Source organism: Nerophis ophidion, linkage group LG03 (assembly GCF_033978795.1).
Source record: "Nerophis ophidion isolate RoL-2023_Sa linkage group LG03, RoL_Noph_v1.0, whole genome shotgun sequence".
Lineage (NCBI taxonomy): Eukaryota > Metazoa > Chordata > Actinopteri > Syngnathiformes > Syngnathidae > Nerophis > Nerophis ophidion.
Genome location: NC_084613.1, coordinates 24158756 through 24180518, shown reverse-complemented (window position 1 = coordinate 24180518; position 21763 = coordinate 24158756). Strand labels below are relative to the sequence as shown.

Genomic DNA, 21763 nt, shown 5'->3' with positions numbered 1-21763 from the left:
ATTGTTAATTGTTGTCATATCATTTACGGATGTACTTTGTAGACGTCGTCTGCTCCACACGCTGTAAGTCTTTGCTGTCGTCCAGCATTCTGTTTTTGTTTACTTTGCAGGCAGTTCAGTTTTAGCATTGTATAAGCTTCCCTAAACTTCAATGCCTTTTGTTAGCGGCACTCGCCTATTTTTATTTTTGGTTTAAGCATAGACACCTTTTTACCTGCAAACCATTGTCGTCGTTCTCGACATCTACAAAGCAATTAGCTACCAGCTGCCACCTCATCATCAGCCGTTGTCAGTCCACTGCTGGACGAAAGCTTCAGCATGTTTCTGCCATTTGGCGTACTTTTCATGCTGGTTATTAGCCTACACCTTCCACGCTGGCTTGGTGCGGGTTGGAAGCTGCCACCTACTGAATTATTACTAAGTATTACACGGTTACTCTGCCGAGCTTTAGACAGCACAGACACTCAACGGCACATTTGCAGATTATAATTACTGGTTTGCAAAAAAATGTTTTTAAGCAAATAGGTCAAATTTCGTAAGCTCCCACAGCACACCAAACAATATTTCACGGTACAATAGTGTGCCATGGCACAGAGATTGCAAAACGTGGTCCTAAGCATCTTGCTTAGGCCATAACTAACTGCTACTGACCCTCACGGTAAAATGTCTGCACTACGGCATACCATCGACAGATTTACTAAGCCTTTTTCTGTTGAAATGTATGCAATCCACATTTGCATGTCACACATAATGGCCATATTGTATTACCTGCCTACAATGATGGGCCGCTGTTTAACAGAACTGGCTGTCTGCTTGCTCTCAGGAATGTAGATTTCCACAATCTGGAAAAACATGTTGTTTCGTATTACAGTAGATACTACACCAGTCTTGGCACAAACCATATATATATGTAGATATTTTCTGTCTCTCCCACTGTCAGACACGACGACCTGAAGGAGATGCTCGACAGCAACAAAGACTCGCTGAAGCTGGAGGCCATGAAACGCATCGTGGCTGTGAGTAATCATCTTTTCCGTGTTGGAAGAGCCCTAAAAGCTGTCCTGAAACTACACTGTGAGAGACTTAAAGGGGACATATTACGCAAAACCAAACTTCACCTGTTGGTAGCAGTTTTTATGTATTTAGGATCGCCATAAACCCAAAATTTAAAATCAAACCATGGAAGCATGGCGGAGATATTTTTCTAACTTCTTCCCTTTTTCCAAACATTTGAAATTTAAAACTTGAGTGAAGTAATTTGCTTTAGTTACGTCAGCGGATACATGGTAGAGAATTACCTGAAGGACTTTGCAAGAGTGCGCCATTTTTATTTAGTTGTAGTTCGACGTTATAGTTACCAGTGATGGCCAGTAACAAGCTACATGTAGCTAAGTTATGTAGCTTAACTATATTTCTAGAACTAGATTTAAGAACTCCCTCATTCCGCACTCCTTCCAGCTGTATAATTACTCGCCATACAGCAATAGATGATATCTGTCTATTAGCGGACACCTTCTATGTTAGCTACCTCTCTTTGTCTATAATGTCTATTTTCTGCTGGATCTACTTTCTATTTTATGCTGCAGCTGTTACATATACTGTAAATAAATAAATAAATGGGTTGTACTTGTATAGCGCTTTTCTACCTTCAAGGTACTCAAAGCGCTTTGACACTACTACTGTAATATGGTACATGGTAATTTTTATATATTGTATATATGATATAAACAAATAAAATCAGTATATATCATATACTGTACATATATTATGTAAATACTACATATGTTATATTTTATATTGCTGCTATGGTAAATTTTTAGTCTATTTTATGCCTGCATTTTCCTTTCCATCTTTTCCATCATTTGTAACTGAGCTACTCTGTGGAAAAATTTCCCTTGTGCATCATTAAAGTTTGTCTAAGTCTAAGTTTAATTTCCCAGTGGCTTGACTTTTAGACGCATGTAGTGAGGTAGTTTATATCAAAGCTACAATGAGAGAAAATGGAGTAAAAATTCAGGCCAAAAAAATAAAGACAATACAATGACCTGGATAAATGAGAACATCCATACATACGGAGAAAATCCATAATGATTAGTTAGGTTAGGGCGAAAATTTACGGACTGGCCAATCAGAGGCCAGATAAGGCGGGGCCATTGAAACCAGAAAGCAAAATCCTAACACACACGCACTCATGTCACCTGATGATGAGGGAGTCGGAGACAGAGGGACGCTTTAAGCTGACCGCTCAAAAAAAATAATCACTTGAAAATGGCAGAGGGATTCTCTCCTGCAGATTAAACTTTTCCTCTAGTAATGAAGATGACATGCAGGAAACCCACAATATTGCATTTCCTTGGCCATATTTAGACCAATGTATGCGTTAAGAGAAATCAATGGCCAAAACCTTCAATTTTACTTGTTTACCCTGTAAACCAAAATCCTAACTGCTCTCTTCATCAACGACGTGGAACACAAATTTAGGAACACACATTAAGGTCTTTTTTTTTGGTCAAAATATATAAAGATGCTGTTTTTTTACTGTAGGTAAAGAAAATGAATAACATTATAGGGTTGGACCAAAGAAAGGCAATTTAAATAAATACATACAGTGGGGTGTGGGAATTCCTAGAGGTAGTTTAGGGTGTCCCCAGCTAAATGACAGATAGTTGATAGTAATGGACCCTTATTGAGTCCATTTGTACACTCTCAGTTTCATGAACATTGATATTATACATGTGGGCCAATAGATAGAAATGCCGTTAAATGTAGCTTTGATGTAGCAAGCTACTTTTGCCGTGTAGCTTGTACTATAGCTAGTTACAATTCTGCGAGGATACCTTCCCCTGTAGCTTAGCTACATTTAATCGAGTGTAACTTGTAGCTTAGTTTACTACATTTTCCAAGTACCTTGCCCATCACTGATAGTTACTAAGTTCCTTCTTTTTCACTATATTTTTGTTGTGGGGCAGACTGGCTCGTATATGCACATGCATGCTAAAATCCTTTGCTGTTGTCATTTCTAATACAAAGTAACGTATATTTCAAACTTACATGTGACAGTAGAATCCATATGGAAGGTCTAAAAAAAAAATTACAACATGGCTGACGGGGTCAAAGGGGGCTTGTCCTCGAGGGGGCTTGTCCTCGAGGAGGGGCTGCGGGATGTAAATGAGACCGCCCACAAAAAGCTGTATTCTGAAGAGACAGTCAGAAAGCGGCTTAGGAATGGTCTATAAAACATAATCTATGTAGTATTTTGACCAAAGCACCACCATTACATGTTATGTAGACCACAAGCAAGTGTTTTAAGTATAGAAAAAAAAAATCATAACGGGATCATAAACTGCTACAAGAAGGGCACTGTCGGTGGTGAAATAATCATAACGCAGTTACTCTTTGCTCAGCTAGTGTTCGTGCAGGAGCCCAAGTATAAAATATATAAAAGTCCAAATCCTCTCTGCTGTGATGTCACATTGCACATTGCTGAGTTTGTGCCTTTGTGCTTCTTATACTCCCCACAGATGATTGCTCGAGGTAAAAACGCATCAGACCTTTTCCCCGCCGTGGTGAAAAATGTGGCTTGTAAAAATATTGAGGTATGCATAATTTCCCCTCTCCACCCCCTCTGTGTAATATATGCACCGTCTTATCACATTTTTCCAGCCTCGTGTGGTATGGCTTTATCTCACCTGAATGAAATAGCAATTTCCTTCCACCTCTTTTCGCCGTGAATCACAGCACTTTATCTCCTCCTGTCTCCCTCTGTGCTTCATCCAGGTGAAGAAGCTGGTCTACGTTTACTTGGTGCGTTATGCCGAGGAGCAGCAAGACCTTGCACTGCTCTCCATCTCCACCTTTCAGCGAGGCTTGAAGGTAGAGCACAAAATCCACCTTTGGTTTGTCAAGCAATGTTATCAAAACTGTAAGCACTCAGAGCGCAGACCTCTGCTAGTCTCTAATTCCCAATAGCAAAGGAAGTACTTCTTGTTCATTATCCTATTTCTGACATTTCCTGAAAGTTGAAAATAATTCCACTCATAACTTTTTCGAGTTTTTGTGGAATGAAAGAAACAAGAGTGAACACTCTTGTAAGTCTTACGCTATCTTTGTCTCCGTTGGGATGCTGTAGGACAGTGGGTCCCAACCTTTTTGTAGCTGCGGACCGGTCAAGGCTTCTTTTTTTTTTTTTTCTTTGTCATGAAAAAGGGAGATTTTATGGGTTGGCGCACTAATTGTAAGTGTATCTTGTGTTGATTTAATAAAAATAAAAAACATATTAAAATTAATAAAAAATTCTTCTGCGGCCCGGTTGGGGACCACTGCTGTAGCATACAAACTGAAGTGTAAAACATAAGATAACGTAATATAATCAGGCTCAATATCTAATCAGTTTTTCCTTATCTAGTTTCGGACATTTCCTGAAAATTTGCCCATAACTTAGTTATTTTGGTAATTAATTAAACTAACAGATAAACTAACAGCAATGATTACATAATCTCCTGGGGAAGAAAAGTCGACACATGACACATCTCCCTGTACTTCTGCAGGATCCCAACCAACTGATCAGAGCTAGCGCCCTGCGGGTCCTCTCGAGCATCCGAGTCACCATCATCGTTCCCATTATGATGCTGGCCATCAAGGAGGCTGCGTCTGATATGTCGCCGTACGTCAGGAAGACGGCTGCCCACGCCATCCCCAAACTCTACAGGTACACTTTGAGACGGGTATTCACTACTGACCACGTTAAATAAAAATACACGTATACCAACATTGGAGAGTGGAACTGTGGGAGAAAAAAAACAACCTGTGTAATCAATGTTGATATGACTTGAAATACTATTTTACTTGTTGAGTCTGCCATTGCTTCTTGGGTGTCCTCAGTTTGGATCCAGAACAGAAAGACCAGCTGATTGAAGTCATTGAGAAACTACTTGCTGACAAAACCACAGTGAGTTTTTCTTCTCTCTTCTTTCCCCTCACGATTTGATTAATCAGAAAACAAGCCTCTCTGTGTTGTTCAGTGACGGACCCCAAAGACCTCGACCAAGTCCCCTCGCTGTGTGTTCAAATGATCAGAGGGAAAAGGAACATTGTCAGACCCTTGTTTCAATTAATTATTCAGTTACATTTATTTGCATCCACCAAATGATATATATTTACAGAGGCTCTCTGGGTTGTTTCCGCCAAACGTCACCGGCGTTCCCTGGATCATGTGAGGGCAAGAACCCAGCCAGAATGTAAAAAAAACTGTCAGTTCTTGTAGCCAGTTGGGAGGAATTTCACAAGGATGGCATATAGCTGTTGTCTGTTTCTGATGACTCTGTCTGTCTCTTTATTGATGACTTTACAAGTCTCGTCTGAGCAAAGTGTTAAGCAGAAGAAATAGAAGCCTCGCTTAGCCACTAAGTGACTGTGGGAGCCAGCCGTCTGATGGCAGGGTGGTCCTGGGCGAGGGCGATAAGGTCCGACAGGGGCCTGGTTGATCTTATCTGGGACGCCCTGGTCATGCGTGGACAGCCACGTGGATAGCGCAAGCCCCTGGGTGTTGGGCGCCCACACGCCGTCATCCATTCTTGCGACATGGCCGAGGAATTGCAGCCTACCCCTCTTTTTTGCAGTGGAAATAGCAGTACAACAATCTGCTTTTCGTGAACTGCATCATATGTGACATACAGTAATGGAACCACTGGATTTGAAGGATGTTTCGGGGCAGTAAATGTGAAATGTATCTCGATGGCGAGTAGCCACTAGGGAAAAAAAAAAAAAAGAGTCCAAGTTTCACATCCGTAAAGGATAATCAGGAATGTATACTATGCATCTTGTGGTTGTTTTAATCCTCACACTCCGCCACACTCTTTGGAGGCGACCGAAAGCATCACAACACTGCTGCAGACGACATGCAACTTCAGGATCTGGCGAGCAAAATCGGGCAATTTTGGATCCTAGATACACAAAGTTTTGGACCACTTCAACCTACTGGTCATAAACGGTGATGACCTGTTGTGGGGGCGGTAGGAAGACTGACAGGGATTGAATTTTTATCTTTTCCCAGCTGTTGGTAAGGCCCACGGCTAAGGCTTCTTATGTTAATACTAACAATGCTTAGGTGATGGTATCCAGGTGATTGTAGAACAGTACAACATCATCGGCACGGTTCTGTGAAGCAGAAGTAGAAGTTGATTTCAAGACTGGGGCAGCGGTGAAGAGTGCCCAGGATCTAGTAGTCAACACCAAAGTTGAATAGGTTTGTAGCGGAATCGCAACCCTGTCCCACTTCAGAGGTGGCAACAAAGGATTTGACATGCTGCCCTCTGCTTTTACTCTGCAGGGTGTGTTTGTGGGAAGATCCCAGAGAATATTAATATACTTCTTTGGGACGGCAATACCTTTCAGGAATTGCCAGAAAATGTTATTGTCCAGAGAGTCAAAAGGCTGAGTTTAGTTACACAGGCTGCATAAAGAGAGTCGCAATATTCCCTCCTCTATTGTGCAAGGATGTTTATAGCCAGAATGCAATCCGCAGTTGATTAGTGTGAAGTGAAGCAAGCCTGTTGCGGGCGCCGCGTGGTGAGCACCAGGGTGTAAATATTTGTCAGGATGACGGCAGTAATCACCTTGCCTGGGACAGAGAGAAGTGTAATGGACCGGTACTTCGGTGTGTTCCGACTGTCACCCTTGCTCTTATAGAGAGAAAGTATACCTTGGTCTCTGCAGTCTTGAGGGACACGCTTTTAGGCCCAGATAATTTGGCATTCAAGCTGGTGGATGACAGGGGTGAGTGCAGCTCCTATCATCTCTGCTGTGACTCTGTCTGCGCCTGGGGCTCTCCCAGATGGAAGCTTCTTGATGGCATCTGACAGTTTGGTGATAGATGCCGGGTCTAGATTTACAGGGCAATCTTTGAGGGCAGAATCAGCAAACTGCTTCAGCGTGTCCGATGCAGCGGGAGAGAGCTTGCAGATAGTATTTGTGTAGTGCTGTGCAGTGTTAGAGTTTGGTCTTGGGATCTGTGTTGATGGTGGCACCGTCTAATGCAAATAGTGGTGATGCTTTCTGGTGGCGCTTTCCTGCTTGGCACAGCTCTTTAATTGATTGATAGGCTAGCCGGAGATAACCTGCCATAAAGTTGTTGTCCGCTGCATATGCAATGCGGTGGAGCCAGGTGGTTCTATAATGTCAGAGACTGTGCCTTCTTTCCTAGATCTGGGTATTCCTCATTCCCGAGTAGTTTCGCCTCTTGACATTGATTAACAAGATCCAGGGAAGCGTTCGATATCCAATGTTGAGTTAGTCCTCAGGCAAACGCCGAGGATGTCTGCAGCTACTGAGGTGAGCGTGGTGGTTATATTCTCCCATTTATCTGTGAGATTCTTTCTGTGACCGAAAACAGCAAAACGATTCACACCTTCCATTGAGATGTACTTGTAAATGACCAGTGATTTGATCAAATTGATTTGATCAGTGACTTAGCAAAGTCCATGGAAATCAGTCCATTGAAGAACATAATGTGCTTGTCTTGTTTCATTCCCCTTTGCACATCTTCACACTTGTTAAACAACACGATATTGTCCGTCAAACTAAAAGATTGCTAAAAGGTTTAGTCATCGTTCAGACTCATGTTCATTAGTTCATTTCGTATGTACTTGCAAGCATAGTATCTTCTATACTAATGTGTATTGTGCATGAATATTTAATAAGCAATCCTTAAAAGCAGTCTAAATTGTAAGTGTCAACCTCTGCAAAAGGAATAGCTTGAAACCGAGTCCTCAACTATGCCCCTGAATGTTTAATGTCACAGCTGGTGGCGGGCAGCGTCGTTATGGCCTTTGAGGAGGTGTGCCCCGAGCGGATCGACCTGATCCACAAGAACTACAGGAAGCTGTGTAACCTTCTGATCGACGTGGAGGAGTGGGGTCAGGTGGTCATAATCAACATGCTGACCCGCTACGCCAGGACCCAGTTCCTCAACCCGAACATAAACGTAAGTTTGACATATCATATTCTGTAGTTTGTGTGTTGAATTAAGGCTCTCATTGGGAAACAACTCAACCTTTAGCCTCTTTGCCCACACAAATACAGTGTTTTAACTAATTGGATGTTCTTGGATAGGTTGTGCTGAAAACTAATTTATTTGTACTTTGTAAGTGCAATAATTCATTGTATTCTAAAAAAAAAAAAAAAAAAAAAAAAAAAGCCAAATGGAGCGACTTCCAGGCTTATGGACAAAACACACGTCCATGGACTACTACACGAATACACACACATACACCCCACCCCCACATCCCAGGCTTTTGCCACTTCCCTCCCCTGCGGTATTATGGACTACAGAGCAGCGCATGTCTCAAGTTTTTGTGTGTCGTAAATATGTGCTCTTATGTGCTTACTGTTGCTTAAGGTTTTTTTTTGTGGTGTCAAACTGAGCTCCCCAATAGTAGTTTAGTTTGGGAGTTGCTTTTTTTTTTTTCTCCTCCTCCTACCCCCATGTTTACCTTTCCTCCCTATTACTTTAAGGGCGCAGCCAGGTGGCAACACATCAGTCTTCCTGTTTTGTATACCCCTCTAACTTGTACGTCTATTTCTTGGACAGGTCGTACTGAAAACTAATTTTGTCGTACTTTTTAAGGGCAATGACAATAAATTTGATTGTACTAATAATGTAATGAATACTCTCATCTTTTATACAGGAGTCCCTGCTGGAGGACGGTGGGGGTGACAAGACCTTCTACGGCTCCGATGACGAAGAGGACGAAGACGAGGAAGAAAAGGAGAAGAAGGTGGAGGCCGCCGCCATGGCCAAGAGGAAACCGTACGTGATGGATCCGGACCACCGGCTGCTGCTGAGGAACACTAAGCCGCTCCTGCAGAGCCGCAATGCCGCTGTAAGAACCCGGACTCTCTGCAGCTAAAATGCTTGGGCATCATATAGCATCAGACATCATCACAGCTCACGTTATTCAACATGTTCACCAGAGGCTTGACCTTGCTCCATGTTTTCAAGCGTCTAGTGTCTTCAAGCATTGGACCTCTCGTCCCGAGATGAGGACACTTTTTAAAAGAAAAGACCGAAAACGTCACTGCTCTCCTTCTATAACTGCCTCTTATGATGTTGTTAACCATACTTCAGTGTGTTCCAAGTGAACCCTATACACGTCAGCATGAGGCGTGGATCCAATCAAGTGGCAACATAAGGACTTTTTGTTTTTCTCTTCTGTGCTGCAGGTGGTCATGGCAGTGGCTCAGCTCTACTTCCATCTTGCCCCCAAAGCAGAAGTCGGGGTAATTGCCAAGGCTCTCGTGCGTCTTCTGCGGAGTCACAGGTGGGTTTCACGCTCTTAAGGTACTGCCAATTAATGCATCAATATTAGAGATCGTCCAATATGTTTTTTTCAGGGCCATTTCCGATTATTAATAATCAAGGAGGGTGATGTTTGTAGCCGATATTATTTGCAGTAAAAGTTAGCTAAACATGAATAGTATACGTCATTAAACAGCTGAACAAGGCTTAAAGTTGTTAAAAAAATGTTTTTAAAAAGTAAACGTCAGATCAGTAGTGACATACTGTTTTATATGGTGCAAATGTTGTGTTTAATTGAGCACCAAACACAAAACACCTTTATTATGTGAGACTAATGCTGCAGGTCAGAGAAGCATCAACATTTGCATTTCCCACATACATATATACATTATATACAGTGCATGTGTGTACTATATATATATATATAATATACAGTACACATATTATACATATAAAATATACAGTACTCACACACACATACATACATACATATTCATATATACATATACACATATATATACATATATTGACATATATATATATATATATAAACATATATATATAAATGCACACATACATATATATATACACTGTTATGCGCTTATCTTTTAATTCGATTTTGTGCGCGGCCTAGATTTGCCGTGCGCAGAAGACGCGTGAGCAGTGTGCAATTGCACAGGCGCGTACCTTAGAGGGAACGTTGTATATATGTATACATACATATATACATACACATATATAGCTACATACATACATACACATATATATATGTATATATATATACATATATGGCTTCACGGTGGCAGAGGGGTTAGTGCGTCTGCCTCACAATACGCACTTTTTTTCCAGTGAAGTCCAGTATGTGGTTCTTCAGAATGTGGCTACTATGACTATCAAGAGAAGGGTGAGTTATAATCTCATATACCTTGTCTGCATGTGTGTGTGTGTGTGTGTGCGTGTGTGTGTGTGAGTGTGTTACTTAAAAACTCTCCTTTTGTTGTCTCTCCCAGGGGATGTTTGAACCATACCTGAAGAGTTTCTACATCCGTTCCACAGACCCGACCCAGATTAAAATACTCAAGGTTCTTTTCAATATATTTAATATTACAGCAAGGTAGTTTCAATACAACACTCATGCTTAATAAATCAGGAAAGCACAAACTCCTAAAAGGGGGAAACTTGCTGGTTTCAGCTTTGAGTTAAGTCTTTCAAGTCTGGTTTATGCTTCTGTGTTGAGGCACCAGTGGCAGTGTACTGTACACAAAGGGTTCTTAACCTTTTTGACCTCGGGGCCCAACGTTTCACTCCAATACTACCACTGAAATAGTAATTTTACTGTTGATTTTAAATCAGATTCAATAATTATATCTAACATACTTACAGTATACAAACTTGTCAAATGATATGAAACCATGTTTTAATCACAAACATTTATTTACCATGCATCACTTTGGCTGAATCGAAAAATAAATGCTAACAAAATATACTACATAAGGACTAATACATTTCCAGCCATCCATCCATCCATCCATTTTTTACCGCTTGTCCCTTTTTGGGGTTGCGGGGGATGCTGGAGCCTATCTCAGCTGGCTGGACAAGTTGCCACCTCATCACAGGGCCAACACAGATAGACAGTCAACATTCACGCTCACATTCACACACTAGGGCCAATTTAGTATTGCTAATCAACTAATCCCCAGGTGCATGTTTTTGGAGGTGTTAGGAAGCCGGAGTGCCCGGAGAGATTAACTGATGAAAAATATATTTACATACAATTTTTTTGTGCTGAAATAGATCAACGAAAGCTTCGCTACTTTGGTCCTAATTCTTGCGCTTAAGAAACGTCTTTGACTTTAGCTCCACACTTCTTTTGTTTGTTTGAGAATATAATTTCTGCCACAAGTGGTGGAAAAGTGTATTACAACCGAGTGGCGTTGCGGTCCAAACAAACCACAGCTGAGAAACAGATATTTTTTGGCAGCCCAACAAAGGTCTATGGTTAAGAAACACCGCTCGACACTACACCCAGGGGCGCCGCTAGGGATTTTGGGCCCCATGAAAATAATCTTTACAGGGCCCCTGTATCTTTACAGGACCCCTCTGTATTATAATTGCATCATCATTAGGAGCCTCTCTGGGCCCCCCTCCATCATGGGCCCCTAGAATCCATCTCCTTTGCCCCCTCTTTTCGGCGCCCCTGACTACACCCGCTCACTCCTCCCGATGCAAACCATCTTGCCTCATGAGACTTTTTGGAAGGTGATTACAGCTCACCTCTGCCACCACCTCCTCTGATTTTAGATCAACATTTGCATTCAATTTTACTGTTGTAAAGCATTAATTGGTTCCAGCTGAAATAACACTCCCATTATTTCTTTAATTACAATTGTTCGCTAGCGACAAAGGAAGCTAGCGAGCTAAATAGTCGGCAAGAGTAGTGGTTGGTTACTGAATCGATGTCACGTCAAACGCTCAACCCTGATCGAAAGCTTTTGAAATTAAAAAATTGTCTTCAAAGTTAGCCGGTCTGCAGGATCCAAAAAAGTCATCATTTTTTTTCTGTCTCTTGCAGCTGGAGGTTCTCACCAATCTGGCCAATGAGACCAACATTTCCACTATTCTCAGAGAGTTTCAGGTACATTGTCATCCAAATTTGCCACCGGCAAGGAGTACTGAGCGAGGGTTCTCTCTTTTGGGCAGACGTACATTAAAAGCATGGATAAAGACTTTGTCGCCGCCACCATCCAAGCCATCGGCCGCTGCGCCACCAACATCGGGGAGGTGAGGGACACGTGCCTGAACGGCCTGGTGCAGCTGCTGTCCAACAGAGACGGTGAGTACTTTGAAGCCTGACATGCGCATAATTTCTACCCGTCCTTTGGTATACCAATGTGCGTCCCCCGGTCATGTTCCACAGAGTTAGTGGTAGCCGAGTCGGTGGTGGTCATCAAGAAGCTGCTGCAGATGCAGCCCGAGAAGCACAGCGACATCATCAAGCACATGGCCAAACTGACGGACAACATCCAGGCGAGTGCATATTTTACTTGCTTCTGTTTTGGTGTAATTGTCTCGCATCGCGCTGAAAATGTTATGATCTTAGGTGCCGATGGCGCGTGCTAGCATTCTGTGGCTGATTGGAGAATACTGCGAGCACGTACCCAAGATTGCCCCGGACGTCTTGAGAAAGATGGCAAAGTCCTTCACTAACGAGGAGGACATTGTCAAGCTGCAGATACTCAACCTGGCCGCCAAGCTCTATCTCACCAACTCCAAACAGGTACAGTAGAACTCGCCTATTAGACACGTGTGATCAGACTAGGCAGGTGATTTGTAGTTATTTGTTTATTAACCTGTGCTATGAATGTATTTTTTTCATGATTATAATTTTTCAAACATTTTCTTTGGTTAAACTTACTAAATGTGCCCATTTCCTGATCATATACAGGGCAGAAACCCAAATACAAGACGTTGGAATGTCGTAGCTTGCCCATAGCTGACAAAAAGTCGCATTCCGGTAGCATTGCCGATAAGACTGCAGTCACATTTGAAAAGATGAGACTCCAATCGGATTCGGACCTCCTCCTGTTGTAGTCTGGATCCATTGTGAAAAGATCAGTTTTTAAGCACTTAGGAGAGTTTTGACAGGCAAAAAAAGTCTGATCTGTGTCACTTAAGCGGCAAAAAGTCATATTTAGTGTGGAGTGTCAACGGGACCAGAGTTTTCTCAGCAGTCATCACTCAGCATGGTCTTTGGGGGTGGGACGATACATCTCATGACACAATTCCGAGGGCCCATGACTGGCAGGTGTTGGGCTCGTAGGCGAGGGAGTCAGAATAACTAACAAAGCTCCTGCTTTTAAGAAATCTCCTGTACTCTGACAAGGTATACAGTATACTGTATGATTGGACAACATTTTTTTTACATTTTCCTGAGTCACAAAACAATGCCGGTACACTTTGAAGTCTATAACTTTGCATCAATGAGCTTTTAACTGTCAAACATGTTTCCACCAACAAACACAAAATAAAAAGTAAAGTAAATACAATTACATTTATTTTTTGAGGAGATATTTTTGGGGGTTTTAAGTGGTCTCTTAAGTGTATCAATGCTTCGGCTGTATTGTCGGGGTTGCTTTCCTGTCATATCTTGGCGTCCATGAGAGGCAGTTTAGCCCTGTGTGCGCAAAAAATGTGTTCTTCAAGACCCGGCGGATATGGATTCCTTTTTATTGTCATTGCATATACAAAGTACCACAAAATAAAATGTTTTGTATTAACTATTAAACAAAAATAAAAATAAAACTACTTTTGACTGCGTTCTTCACGAGACAGCCTTTCAACAAACAATATTGTGTAAATCTCTTGTTCTATCTCGTTACACCCCTACTTTTTACAATGTACAATCTACAGCCTGTATAATATGTTTAATGAAAGTGTGACATCATTATTCTTGCTAATCAGACTATAAATACAGAAAAATCATACTGAGAGGCGCTGTAGTACTCTGAGTCAGAATAGTGACTCACCATGAGGAGGGGGCCATACTTGAGCTTGCAGGTGCCTGTTGCTACCTCTCTTCAAGGAGAAAGCGAGCTGTGTTTTTTTTGTTTTGTATAGCCACAAGTCAAATATAAGAAAGGTTATTTTAATGCTCTGCTAATTGCATGAATGAATTTAGTTGCCAAAATGGAGAATTATACATGTATATCCAAGCTTAAAAACATCTCCAAACTGAACTTTGACAGAAAACTGAAGGTGATATTACTTTTACAAAAGAATACATTTTCTCAGAGAAGGATAGGATGTACTTCAGATCAGATACAAATAAAAGGTAAGACCCCAAATGGTTTTTAATTTATAAAAGTAAATAAATGGAAATAAGGAGTATTTGATGTTACCAAACATTAATATGAAAGTGATGTGGTCCCTTATTTTTTATTATAATTTTAATGATGAACTAGTACTAATATTCCACAAACCTCCATCAACATTTTTATATACACGTAAGTATATATGTAACGTAGTAACAGGCACATTCATAATAACATGTAATATTGACGTATTTTGCTAATTTTAAGCATACAGTGCTGCATTAATTTCACAGACGCATCACAACTTTCGCCATTTTTATAAAAAATCATGGCAGACTTTATGAGAGCTAACAACAGCTATTTTGGTACAAATGATGATCAAAAACCTTATATTTTTGAGCCTGAATATAGGGAGGATGATCTACAAGTTTTAGAAGCGTAGTGATAAGCAGATCCAGCATGTAGCACTATTCTTAAGTGTTAAACAAAAAAATGCAAACTACGAACATAATAAAACAATCACAAACAGTACAATGTCTGCGCTCATTGGGATGCCAACTGATGGGATGTTTGTTTTCCAGTATAGATGAAGATTTAATCATAATCCTCAACCAACAAAAAGGATGGCGCAAACAGTAGTTTTTTTGTGTCTTTCTCGTGATCTCCGGGTCTAAGTTGACCCCCTTCTCAGTTTATGGCCACAACCTTCTACTTCACAAGTGAGAATGAGAAGTATGATTTATAATCTAGAATTAATTTTATTGCAGCCCGGTGGCTACATTACAAGTGAGAATGAGAAATATGATTTATAATCTAGAATTAAATTTTATTGCAGCTCGGTGGACCGGGGTTAGTGCAGGTGCTCCACAATAAGGAGGTCCTGGGTTCAATCCCCAGACTCGGGGTATTTCTGTGTGGAGTTTGCATGTTCTCCCCGTGACTGCATGGGTACCTTCCGGGCACTCCAGCATCTGCTTACCTTCAAAGACATACACCTGGGGGCAGGGTTCATTGGCAACACTACATTGGCCGTAGTGTGTGAACGTGAGCGTGATTGTTGTCTATTTGTGTTGGCCTGGCGACTTGTCCAGGGTGTACTCCACTTTCTGCCGTGTGCAGCTGGGATAGCCTTCAGTACCCCCGTGACTCCGAAAGTGACAAGTGGTAAAAAATGGATGGAATTAATTTTACCAATTTAGAGGCGATGCAGCAGCTCACCGCCTTAGTCTGTCAATAGCTACATAAGCTATTTAGCTCTCTGAGATCACGGTGTCGCTAAAAATAGTTCCTCTGCTTTAGCACTTACGATAACAATATCGCTAATATTTGGTTAATATTCAGGTCACAAAGTTATAAATGAAGTATTGTTGACAGCTTCTGGATGTTTTTAGAGGGTTTAATGGGTGCAATAGATAACTCCAATTAGCTTCAAGGTTAGCCACCTCGTACTTTCCATATTCACAAATTACAATGCATAAAAAAAAGAAAAACATGTGTTCTTGTTTTACATAGGGATTGTGAATGATAGGTAAAATTCCAAAAATAAGTGCAGTTAACTCTGATTGTACCACGGAAACAAAATGCAGCAATTCATATTTTCACTCACGTAGATAAAAAACCTTTATTGTCGCCCAATCTCCTTCTGTTACTAGTGGTTTTAAGTCTACTAGAACTACTGCAGCAACTCCAAATTGAACTGAAATCTCACTTTATTCCTTATTCCCTCAGACTAAACTGTTGACACAGTACGTCCTCAACCTGGCCAAGTACGACCAGAACTACGACATCCGTGATCGGGCACGCTTCATCCGCCAGCTCATCGTGCCCACCGAGAAGAGCGGAGCGCTCAGCAAGTACGCCAAGAAACTGTTCCTCGCCCTCAAGCCTGCGCCCGTCCTCGAGTCTCCGTTTAAAGGTACAGTGCTTATGGGAGACGACAAGCTGTATACTTGTCCCTCTTCTGATTACCTAGCGCTGTCCCTGTCTAGATCGAGACCACTTCCAGTTGGGTTCATTGTCCCACCTGCTGAACGCCAAAGCCGGGGGCTACCAGGAGTTGCCCGATTGGCCTGAAGCCGCCCCAGATCCCTCCGTGCGCAACGTGGAGGTGAAGGAGTCTGTGCGTGCAGTGGCAACAGTAACATACAGTCACACTGACGGTGGGAGGGGAGCGAGTGTGGCTCCTGCTCCACAGGGGGTCAAAACAGCGGGGATTCACACTCAACATCACCCATCCACTCACTGCCCATCTGTACCTCTTTACTTTGCTTCCATCTGCTGCTCCATGAATGAGCTGAAGGCCTCACAAAGCAGATGTTTGCAAGTTTCTTTGCAGTAAGAACCAGACAAAGACAGTCACTTATGCTGTGCAGCAGCTCACTCGCCCCGCCGCCGCCTTTTGTCTTGTCACCCATGTTTAAGGCAAAAGCACATGAACTGGTCAAGGGAGAGCACAAGGAGACAACACGCTGTCTTTCAACTACGCTAAAGATGACCCTAAACCAGGGGTCTCAAACACGCGGCCTGCGAGCCAATTGTTGCCCGCGGGCCAATTGCGGCCGGCGAGACGTTATTTTGCGGCCCGCACCTTAATATGAGAATTTAATGTTGGTGCGGCCCGCAAGTTTTACATGAATGCCGCTTTACAACGTCATGCTTGTATACCCAAGATTTTTCCGGGAGACTCTCAATTTTTAGTGCCCCTCCATGGTTAATCATTCTCCCAAATTTCAACCAAACAACAATATCGTGGAAGCACTGCTATTAACGTCCTCTAAAACATGTTCAAAAAGCGTGCCAGCCCAGCCACATGTTGTATTTGGCTTCTGTAGACGCAGTAAGCGACTGCAATATATACTTGATCAACAGCCACACAGGTCACAATGAGTGTGGCCGTATAAACAACTGGGATGTTCTCCCGAAATGTGTTTGTCATTGTTGTTTGGTGTGGGTTCACAGTGTGGCGCATATTTGTAACAGTGTTAAAGTTGTTTATACGGCCACCCTCAGTGTGACCTGTATGGCTGTTGATTAAGTATGTCTTGCAGTCACTTCCGTAGGTCTGCTAAAGCCTCATACAACATGTGATTGGGCCGGCACACTGTTTGTATGGTGGAAAAGCGGACGAGTCGACAGGTTGTAGAGGACGCTAAAGGTAGTGCCATCACGGCACGCCCTTAATATTGTTATCCGGGTGTAAACCGGGAGAATGATATCCCCGGGAGATTGTCGGGAGGGGCACTGATATTCGGGTGTTTCCCGGAAAGATCGCGAGAGTTGGCAAGTGTGTTTCTAGGGAGGGAAAGCAATTCAAAGAAGGTGAATTCATTAAAAAGTGCATGTTAGATTTTTTTAAGAAATCTTTTCTTGCGGCCAAGCCTCACCCAGTTTCTGCATTCAGTGGCCCCCAGGTAAATTGAGTTTGAGATCCCTGCCCTAAACAGTACAACCTCGAAAGTCGTGCCTCTGTGACCTCTTTTGTTTGACCTTAGAGCAGTGGGGCTGGGGATCTTAAGGCACCAAACAATTCGATTAAATTCTTGGGGGTAGCGATATCAATATGATTAACTACATTCCTCCATAAAATAGGCAAAAACTGTGATACATAAGACTTAAAAGAAAACTGGTTTTGTTTAGTAAAATTCTACCCAAACATTTAATAAAGTCAAATACAGATTAGGCAACTAGAGTATCCAACATTTGTATTTTCTAAAGTCAATCTGTACTGAAGATATGGGCAGCTACTTCAACAATATGATTTGCCTGACTGGACAGGACAGATAAAAAAAATAATAATTCTGAATCGATTAGGAATCGTTACAAATAAAAATCGCTAATCATTTGAAATTTTTTTTTTTTTTTACATCCCTTGTGAGCAGTACTCCAAATAACGGCATTACTTTTACTAGTAATGAGTAATCTAATTAATTACTTTAATGTACAGTAGAGGCCAAAAGTTTGGACACACCTTCTCATTCAATGAGTTGTCTTTATTTTCATGACTATTTACATTGTAGATTGTCACTGAAGGCATCAAAACACATGTGGAGTTATGTACTTAACAAAAAATGGTGAAATAACCGAAAACATGTTTTATATTCTAGTTTCTTCAAAATAGCCACCGTTTGCTCTGATTACTGCTTTGCTCACTCTTGGCATTCTCTCAATGAACTTCAAGAGGTAGTCACCTGAAATGGGTTTCACTTCACAGGTGTCATAGTTTTGATGCCTTCAGTGACAATCTAAGGTAAATAGTCATGAAAATAAAATAAAAAAGCTTTTGAAATGTGTGTCCAAACGTTTGGCCCATACTATGTTACAACGCCGTTGCCGAGAAATTTGATGTCACACAACACGCTACTTTTGATGTGGTTTTATGTTAACAAGACAGTGTTAAAAGCACAGTAAGTTCAACGCAGGAAATAATGTTTTACTAATGAAAGCAACAACCAGCACCACACTAAAATTAACTTGATATCAAATAGAAGAAGACAACATCACACAACAAACAACATGTAAGTACCCACACAAATACAGAGACTCCTCTTATTACTACTTTGAGGGAGTAACAAACAAATCAATTTTTGAAGAAACAAGCTTGCAATCCTACAATATTTTGTTTGTGGACAAGGGGACTACAGCAATTAAAGCACACTAAATCTCTTTGACTAGCGCCAACACAATCAAGTGAGAAGATTCAACATAACTGCCCGCAAACTGCAAGCCTGATCTAACAAAAACAGCTAAGCTAATACTGCTCTGTCTGGGCGCTGACATCATTTAGCAACAGGCACCACCTTTTAAAGGCACATACACACAATCTGCTCTCATGAGACATCAGATATTTAATAATTTTTTAAGTAACAATAATTACTTTACCTAGTAATTCCATAGGTATATCAATTACTTTTTTGCAAAGTAATGAGTAACTATCATTAATTACTTGTTAAAAGTAACACTAATTGTGAGACATAATTTTCAAAGAAAATCAAAGTATGTCCCACTCTACTTTTTATTATTTAATTATATTTGTTGTGGCATTTTAAAGTGGTGTAGATGACCAGGCCCCTGACTCTCCATCTTGACCACTACATGTGCCGTTGCCTCCTCATAACCAATGATGTGTTGTTGTTGTTTTACCTCAAGTCAAAACTTGGAGCCAGGCCTGCTGTGTCAAAATCAAAACAAATGCTTGATTTGGAATTCAAGGAGCTTTGATTTGTGCTGCCATACTTCTTTTAACCATGCAGGTGTGTATTGTTAACCCGGCATGTCCCTGTGATGCAGATGTCAAGAGGAGGTTGTTGTTGGGGAAACTATTTTAAAAAATGAAATCCAGAGAATGGCGCGTATTCTCAAAGCCAGAACCCTCTCTGACAGGATTTCTCCCCCTCCCACACACAGACAGAGGAGGTCATAACTACCGGCGAGGGGCGAATCGGCCTGCTGGGAAACTGGCGAGAGGTGCCCTCCCCTGAGTTTGGGAGTGCAGTGGTTGTTTGCCTTAATGCGTGCCCTCTCTTTCCCTCTGCAGCCTTTCTCCCGAGTACAAACGGCCAACTCATGGTTGTTATGTTGCCTATGAACGAACAAAACAATAAGAAACAGCATTAGTACAAACATAAAGAAGTACCTATCAAAATAAAACAGGAAGTAAAAAGTCCAGAGTTTTTTTTACTTCCTGTTTTAGTACCAATCTCACTTTACACATGCATTAAGCTCTAATAAAGACATGAGCAAATCGCACTTTGGCGAAAGAGGCAAGGAAAAACTCCCCGGAGGAAAGCGAGACAGATAGGAGCTGTCACGCCAAATTTCTTCCCCCCTACAAAAACCTTCCCCCCAGAAGAAATTTGGCGTGACAGCCCCTCTAATGCCTGAAGGACCCCAATGAGGGCGTGACAATACCAAGTTATATGACTCTTGAGGGTTACAGCTGCAAAAATAGCTTGAAAGGTTAGCATGCTGGAATGCTAATATTTTTTCCTCACCGTTATTTTTCACCAATGACAATCAGCCAATTATAATGCTTTTAAAACAGGCAGCTGTGTGGGCTGCTTTAAGGTCCTTCCACCCTCATTGGGGTCCTTCAAGCATTAGAGGGGCTGTCACGCCAAATTTCTTCCGGGCGAAGGTTTTTGTAGGGGGGAAGAAATTTGCCGTGACAGAGCCAGCAGGGCTAGAGAACGGTCGAACCAACAAAGCGATATTTTCCTCCCTTGCGTCAAATTGATTGTGCATGAAAATTGCATTTGTGAACACTTCACAAATGTGGTGTTAATGGAGTGTTGTGATTTTTGTGTTTTGCGCGTGAACCTTCAACTTCAAATATTGTCGTAAATATTGCCAAATCGCCTTTTAAAAATATCTACTTTCCCATTGTGCCTTTGTTTTGAAATGGATGAAAAGACAGTTGATCTCTGCCTGGTCGTCAGTCAGCACTTACTGAATTATATATATATTTTTAAATCAATCTGGAAAAAAGGCCATTTTTAAATTGAAAACATATCTCATTCACCGTAAGACAGTAAATATTAGGGGTGCACAAAAAAAAAATAGATTCACATCCGAATTGCGATTCTTTGTCATCCTGATTCTAAATCGATTCATAATTCTTTTTAAGCTTGATTTATAAAAAAAACTTTAACCATTTTGTGAATTTTCTTTATGAGGATCAGATTTTAATTTTAGGCCATCTCGATGCAACCAGTAGGGACTTTTTAATGTGTAACATGTTTTGAAAAAGTGTCATTCTATTTATTAAACCAAATAATACATTGCGAGAATCAGTATGATTACAGAATAGTGTTGAAATGAAAATTGATTCCAAAATCGAATTGTCACCCCGGGAATCGGATCAGAAAGAATCATTGGATTTATACCCCTCGTAAATATTTATAAAATGTGTTAATACCACTTAAAATGTGTAGATATGGCAAAAATAGCCTGCCTACGTGGCTCCCTCTCCCTCCGCTCAGTTGCAAGTTTTGTTGATTCTATGTAACTGGTTACGTGTGCTATGCTGAGTGTTTTTTTCCCTTGGCCTCAGTCTGGACCCCTTCCCAGGAGTCCAGCCTATGACTGAATATTTTTTTACTTTCCCCCTGCTCCTTCCCATCGTTTACCTGTTTATCACCTATTTTTTGTAAGGGACGCCGGAAATTGGCAGACCCGTCAGCGATCCTTTTTCTGTCTCCCTGTAATGTTTGTCTGATCTTGAATGGGATTGTGCTGAAATTCTCAATTTTCCCTTGGGGAATGATAAAGTACTTTCGAATCTGAATCTACCACATGAGGATGTAACGTGAGTGCAAGAAAGAGCTTCGACAGTCGATGCGGCAATGTGACCGACTAAATCGGAAGTTGAGCGGATTATGTAGACGTGCTTTTCTCCGACATCTTGCAATCTCTTTGTCTTCCATTGTCGTTCATCAAGAATATTATTTTCTACGCACATCTACATTCCTCGCCATACGCGGTAGGTCTCGGAACGTAACCCCCTGCAAACAGCGGGACTCTACTGTGGTTCTAAACAAACTGCGCCTATGTCTCTGTAGGTTAACTGTTGTCAAGGGTTCCGCCCCACTTTTAGAGCCAGAAATTCTCCTTTGCTTGTCTCGTTACGTCTCCTGATGTTTTACTTTTTTTTCTTCTTTTT

General features: G+C 41.5%; 1 protein-coding gene across 14 annotated transcripts in view; it reads left to right on the top strand.

Annotated features, from left to right (window-relative positions):
* Nucleotides 1-21763, top strand: part of LOC133549328 (AP-3 complex subunit beta-2) — a 55200-nt gene that overhangs the window by 8942 nt on the left and 24495 nt on the right. For 10 of the 14 annotated variants that reach the window (XM_061894623.1, XM_061894620.1, XM_061894619.1 and 7 more), the window contains exons 2-17: nucleotides 941-1016; nucleotides 3522-3596; nucleotides 3778-3873; nucleotides 4548-4708; nucleotides 4882-4948; nucleotides 7799-7981; nucleotides 8685-8879; nucleotides 9220-9317; nucleotides 10145-10199; nucleotides 10306-10377; nucleotides 11868-11930; nucleotides 11996-12128; nucleotides 12213-12322; nucleotides 12396-12572; nucleotides 15835-16021; nucleotides 16095-16225. In XM_061894623.1, coding sequence (XP_061750607.1) covers nucleotides 941-1016; nucleotides 3522-3596; nucleotides 3778-3873; nucleotides 4548-4708; nucleotides 4882-4948; nucleotides 7799-7981; nucleotides 8685-8879; nucleotides 9220-9317; nucleotides 10145-10199; nucleotides 10306-10377; nucleotides 11868-11930; nucleotides 11996-12128; nucleotides 12213-12322; nucleotides 12396-12572; nucleotides 15835-16021; nucleotides 16095-16225 — 1879 coding nt within the window. The remainder of the gene's footprint in view (nucleotides 1-940; nucleotides 1017-3521; nucleotides 3597-3777; nucleotides 3874-4547; nucleotides 4709-4881; nucleotides 4949-7798; nucleotides 7982-8684; nucleotides 8880-9219; nucleotides 9318-10144; nucleotides 10200-10305; nucleotides 10378-11867; nucleotides 11931-11995; nucleotides 12129-12212; nucleotides 12323-12395; nucleotides 12573-15834; nucleotides 16022-16094; nucleotides 16226-21763) is intronic. The other 4 variants (XM_061894622.1, XM_061894612.1, XM_061894616.1 and 1 more) reach the window with 1 other exon arrangement.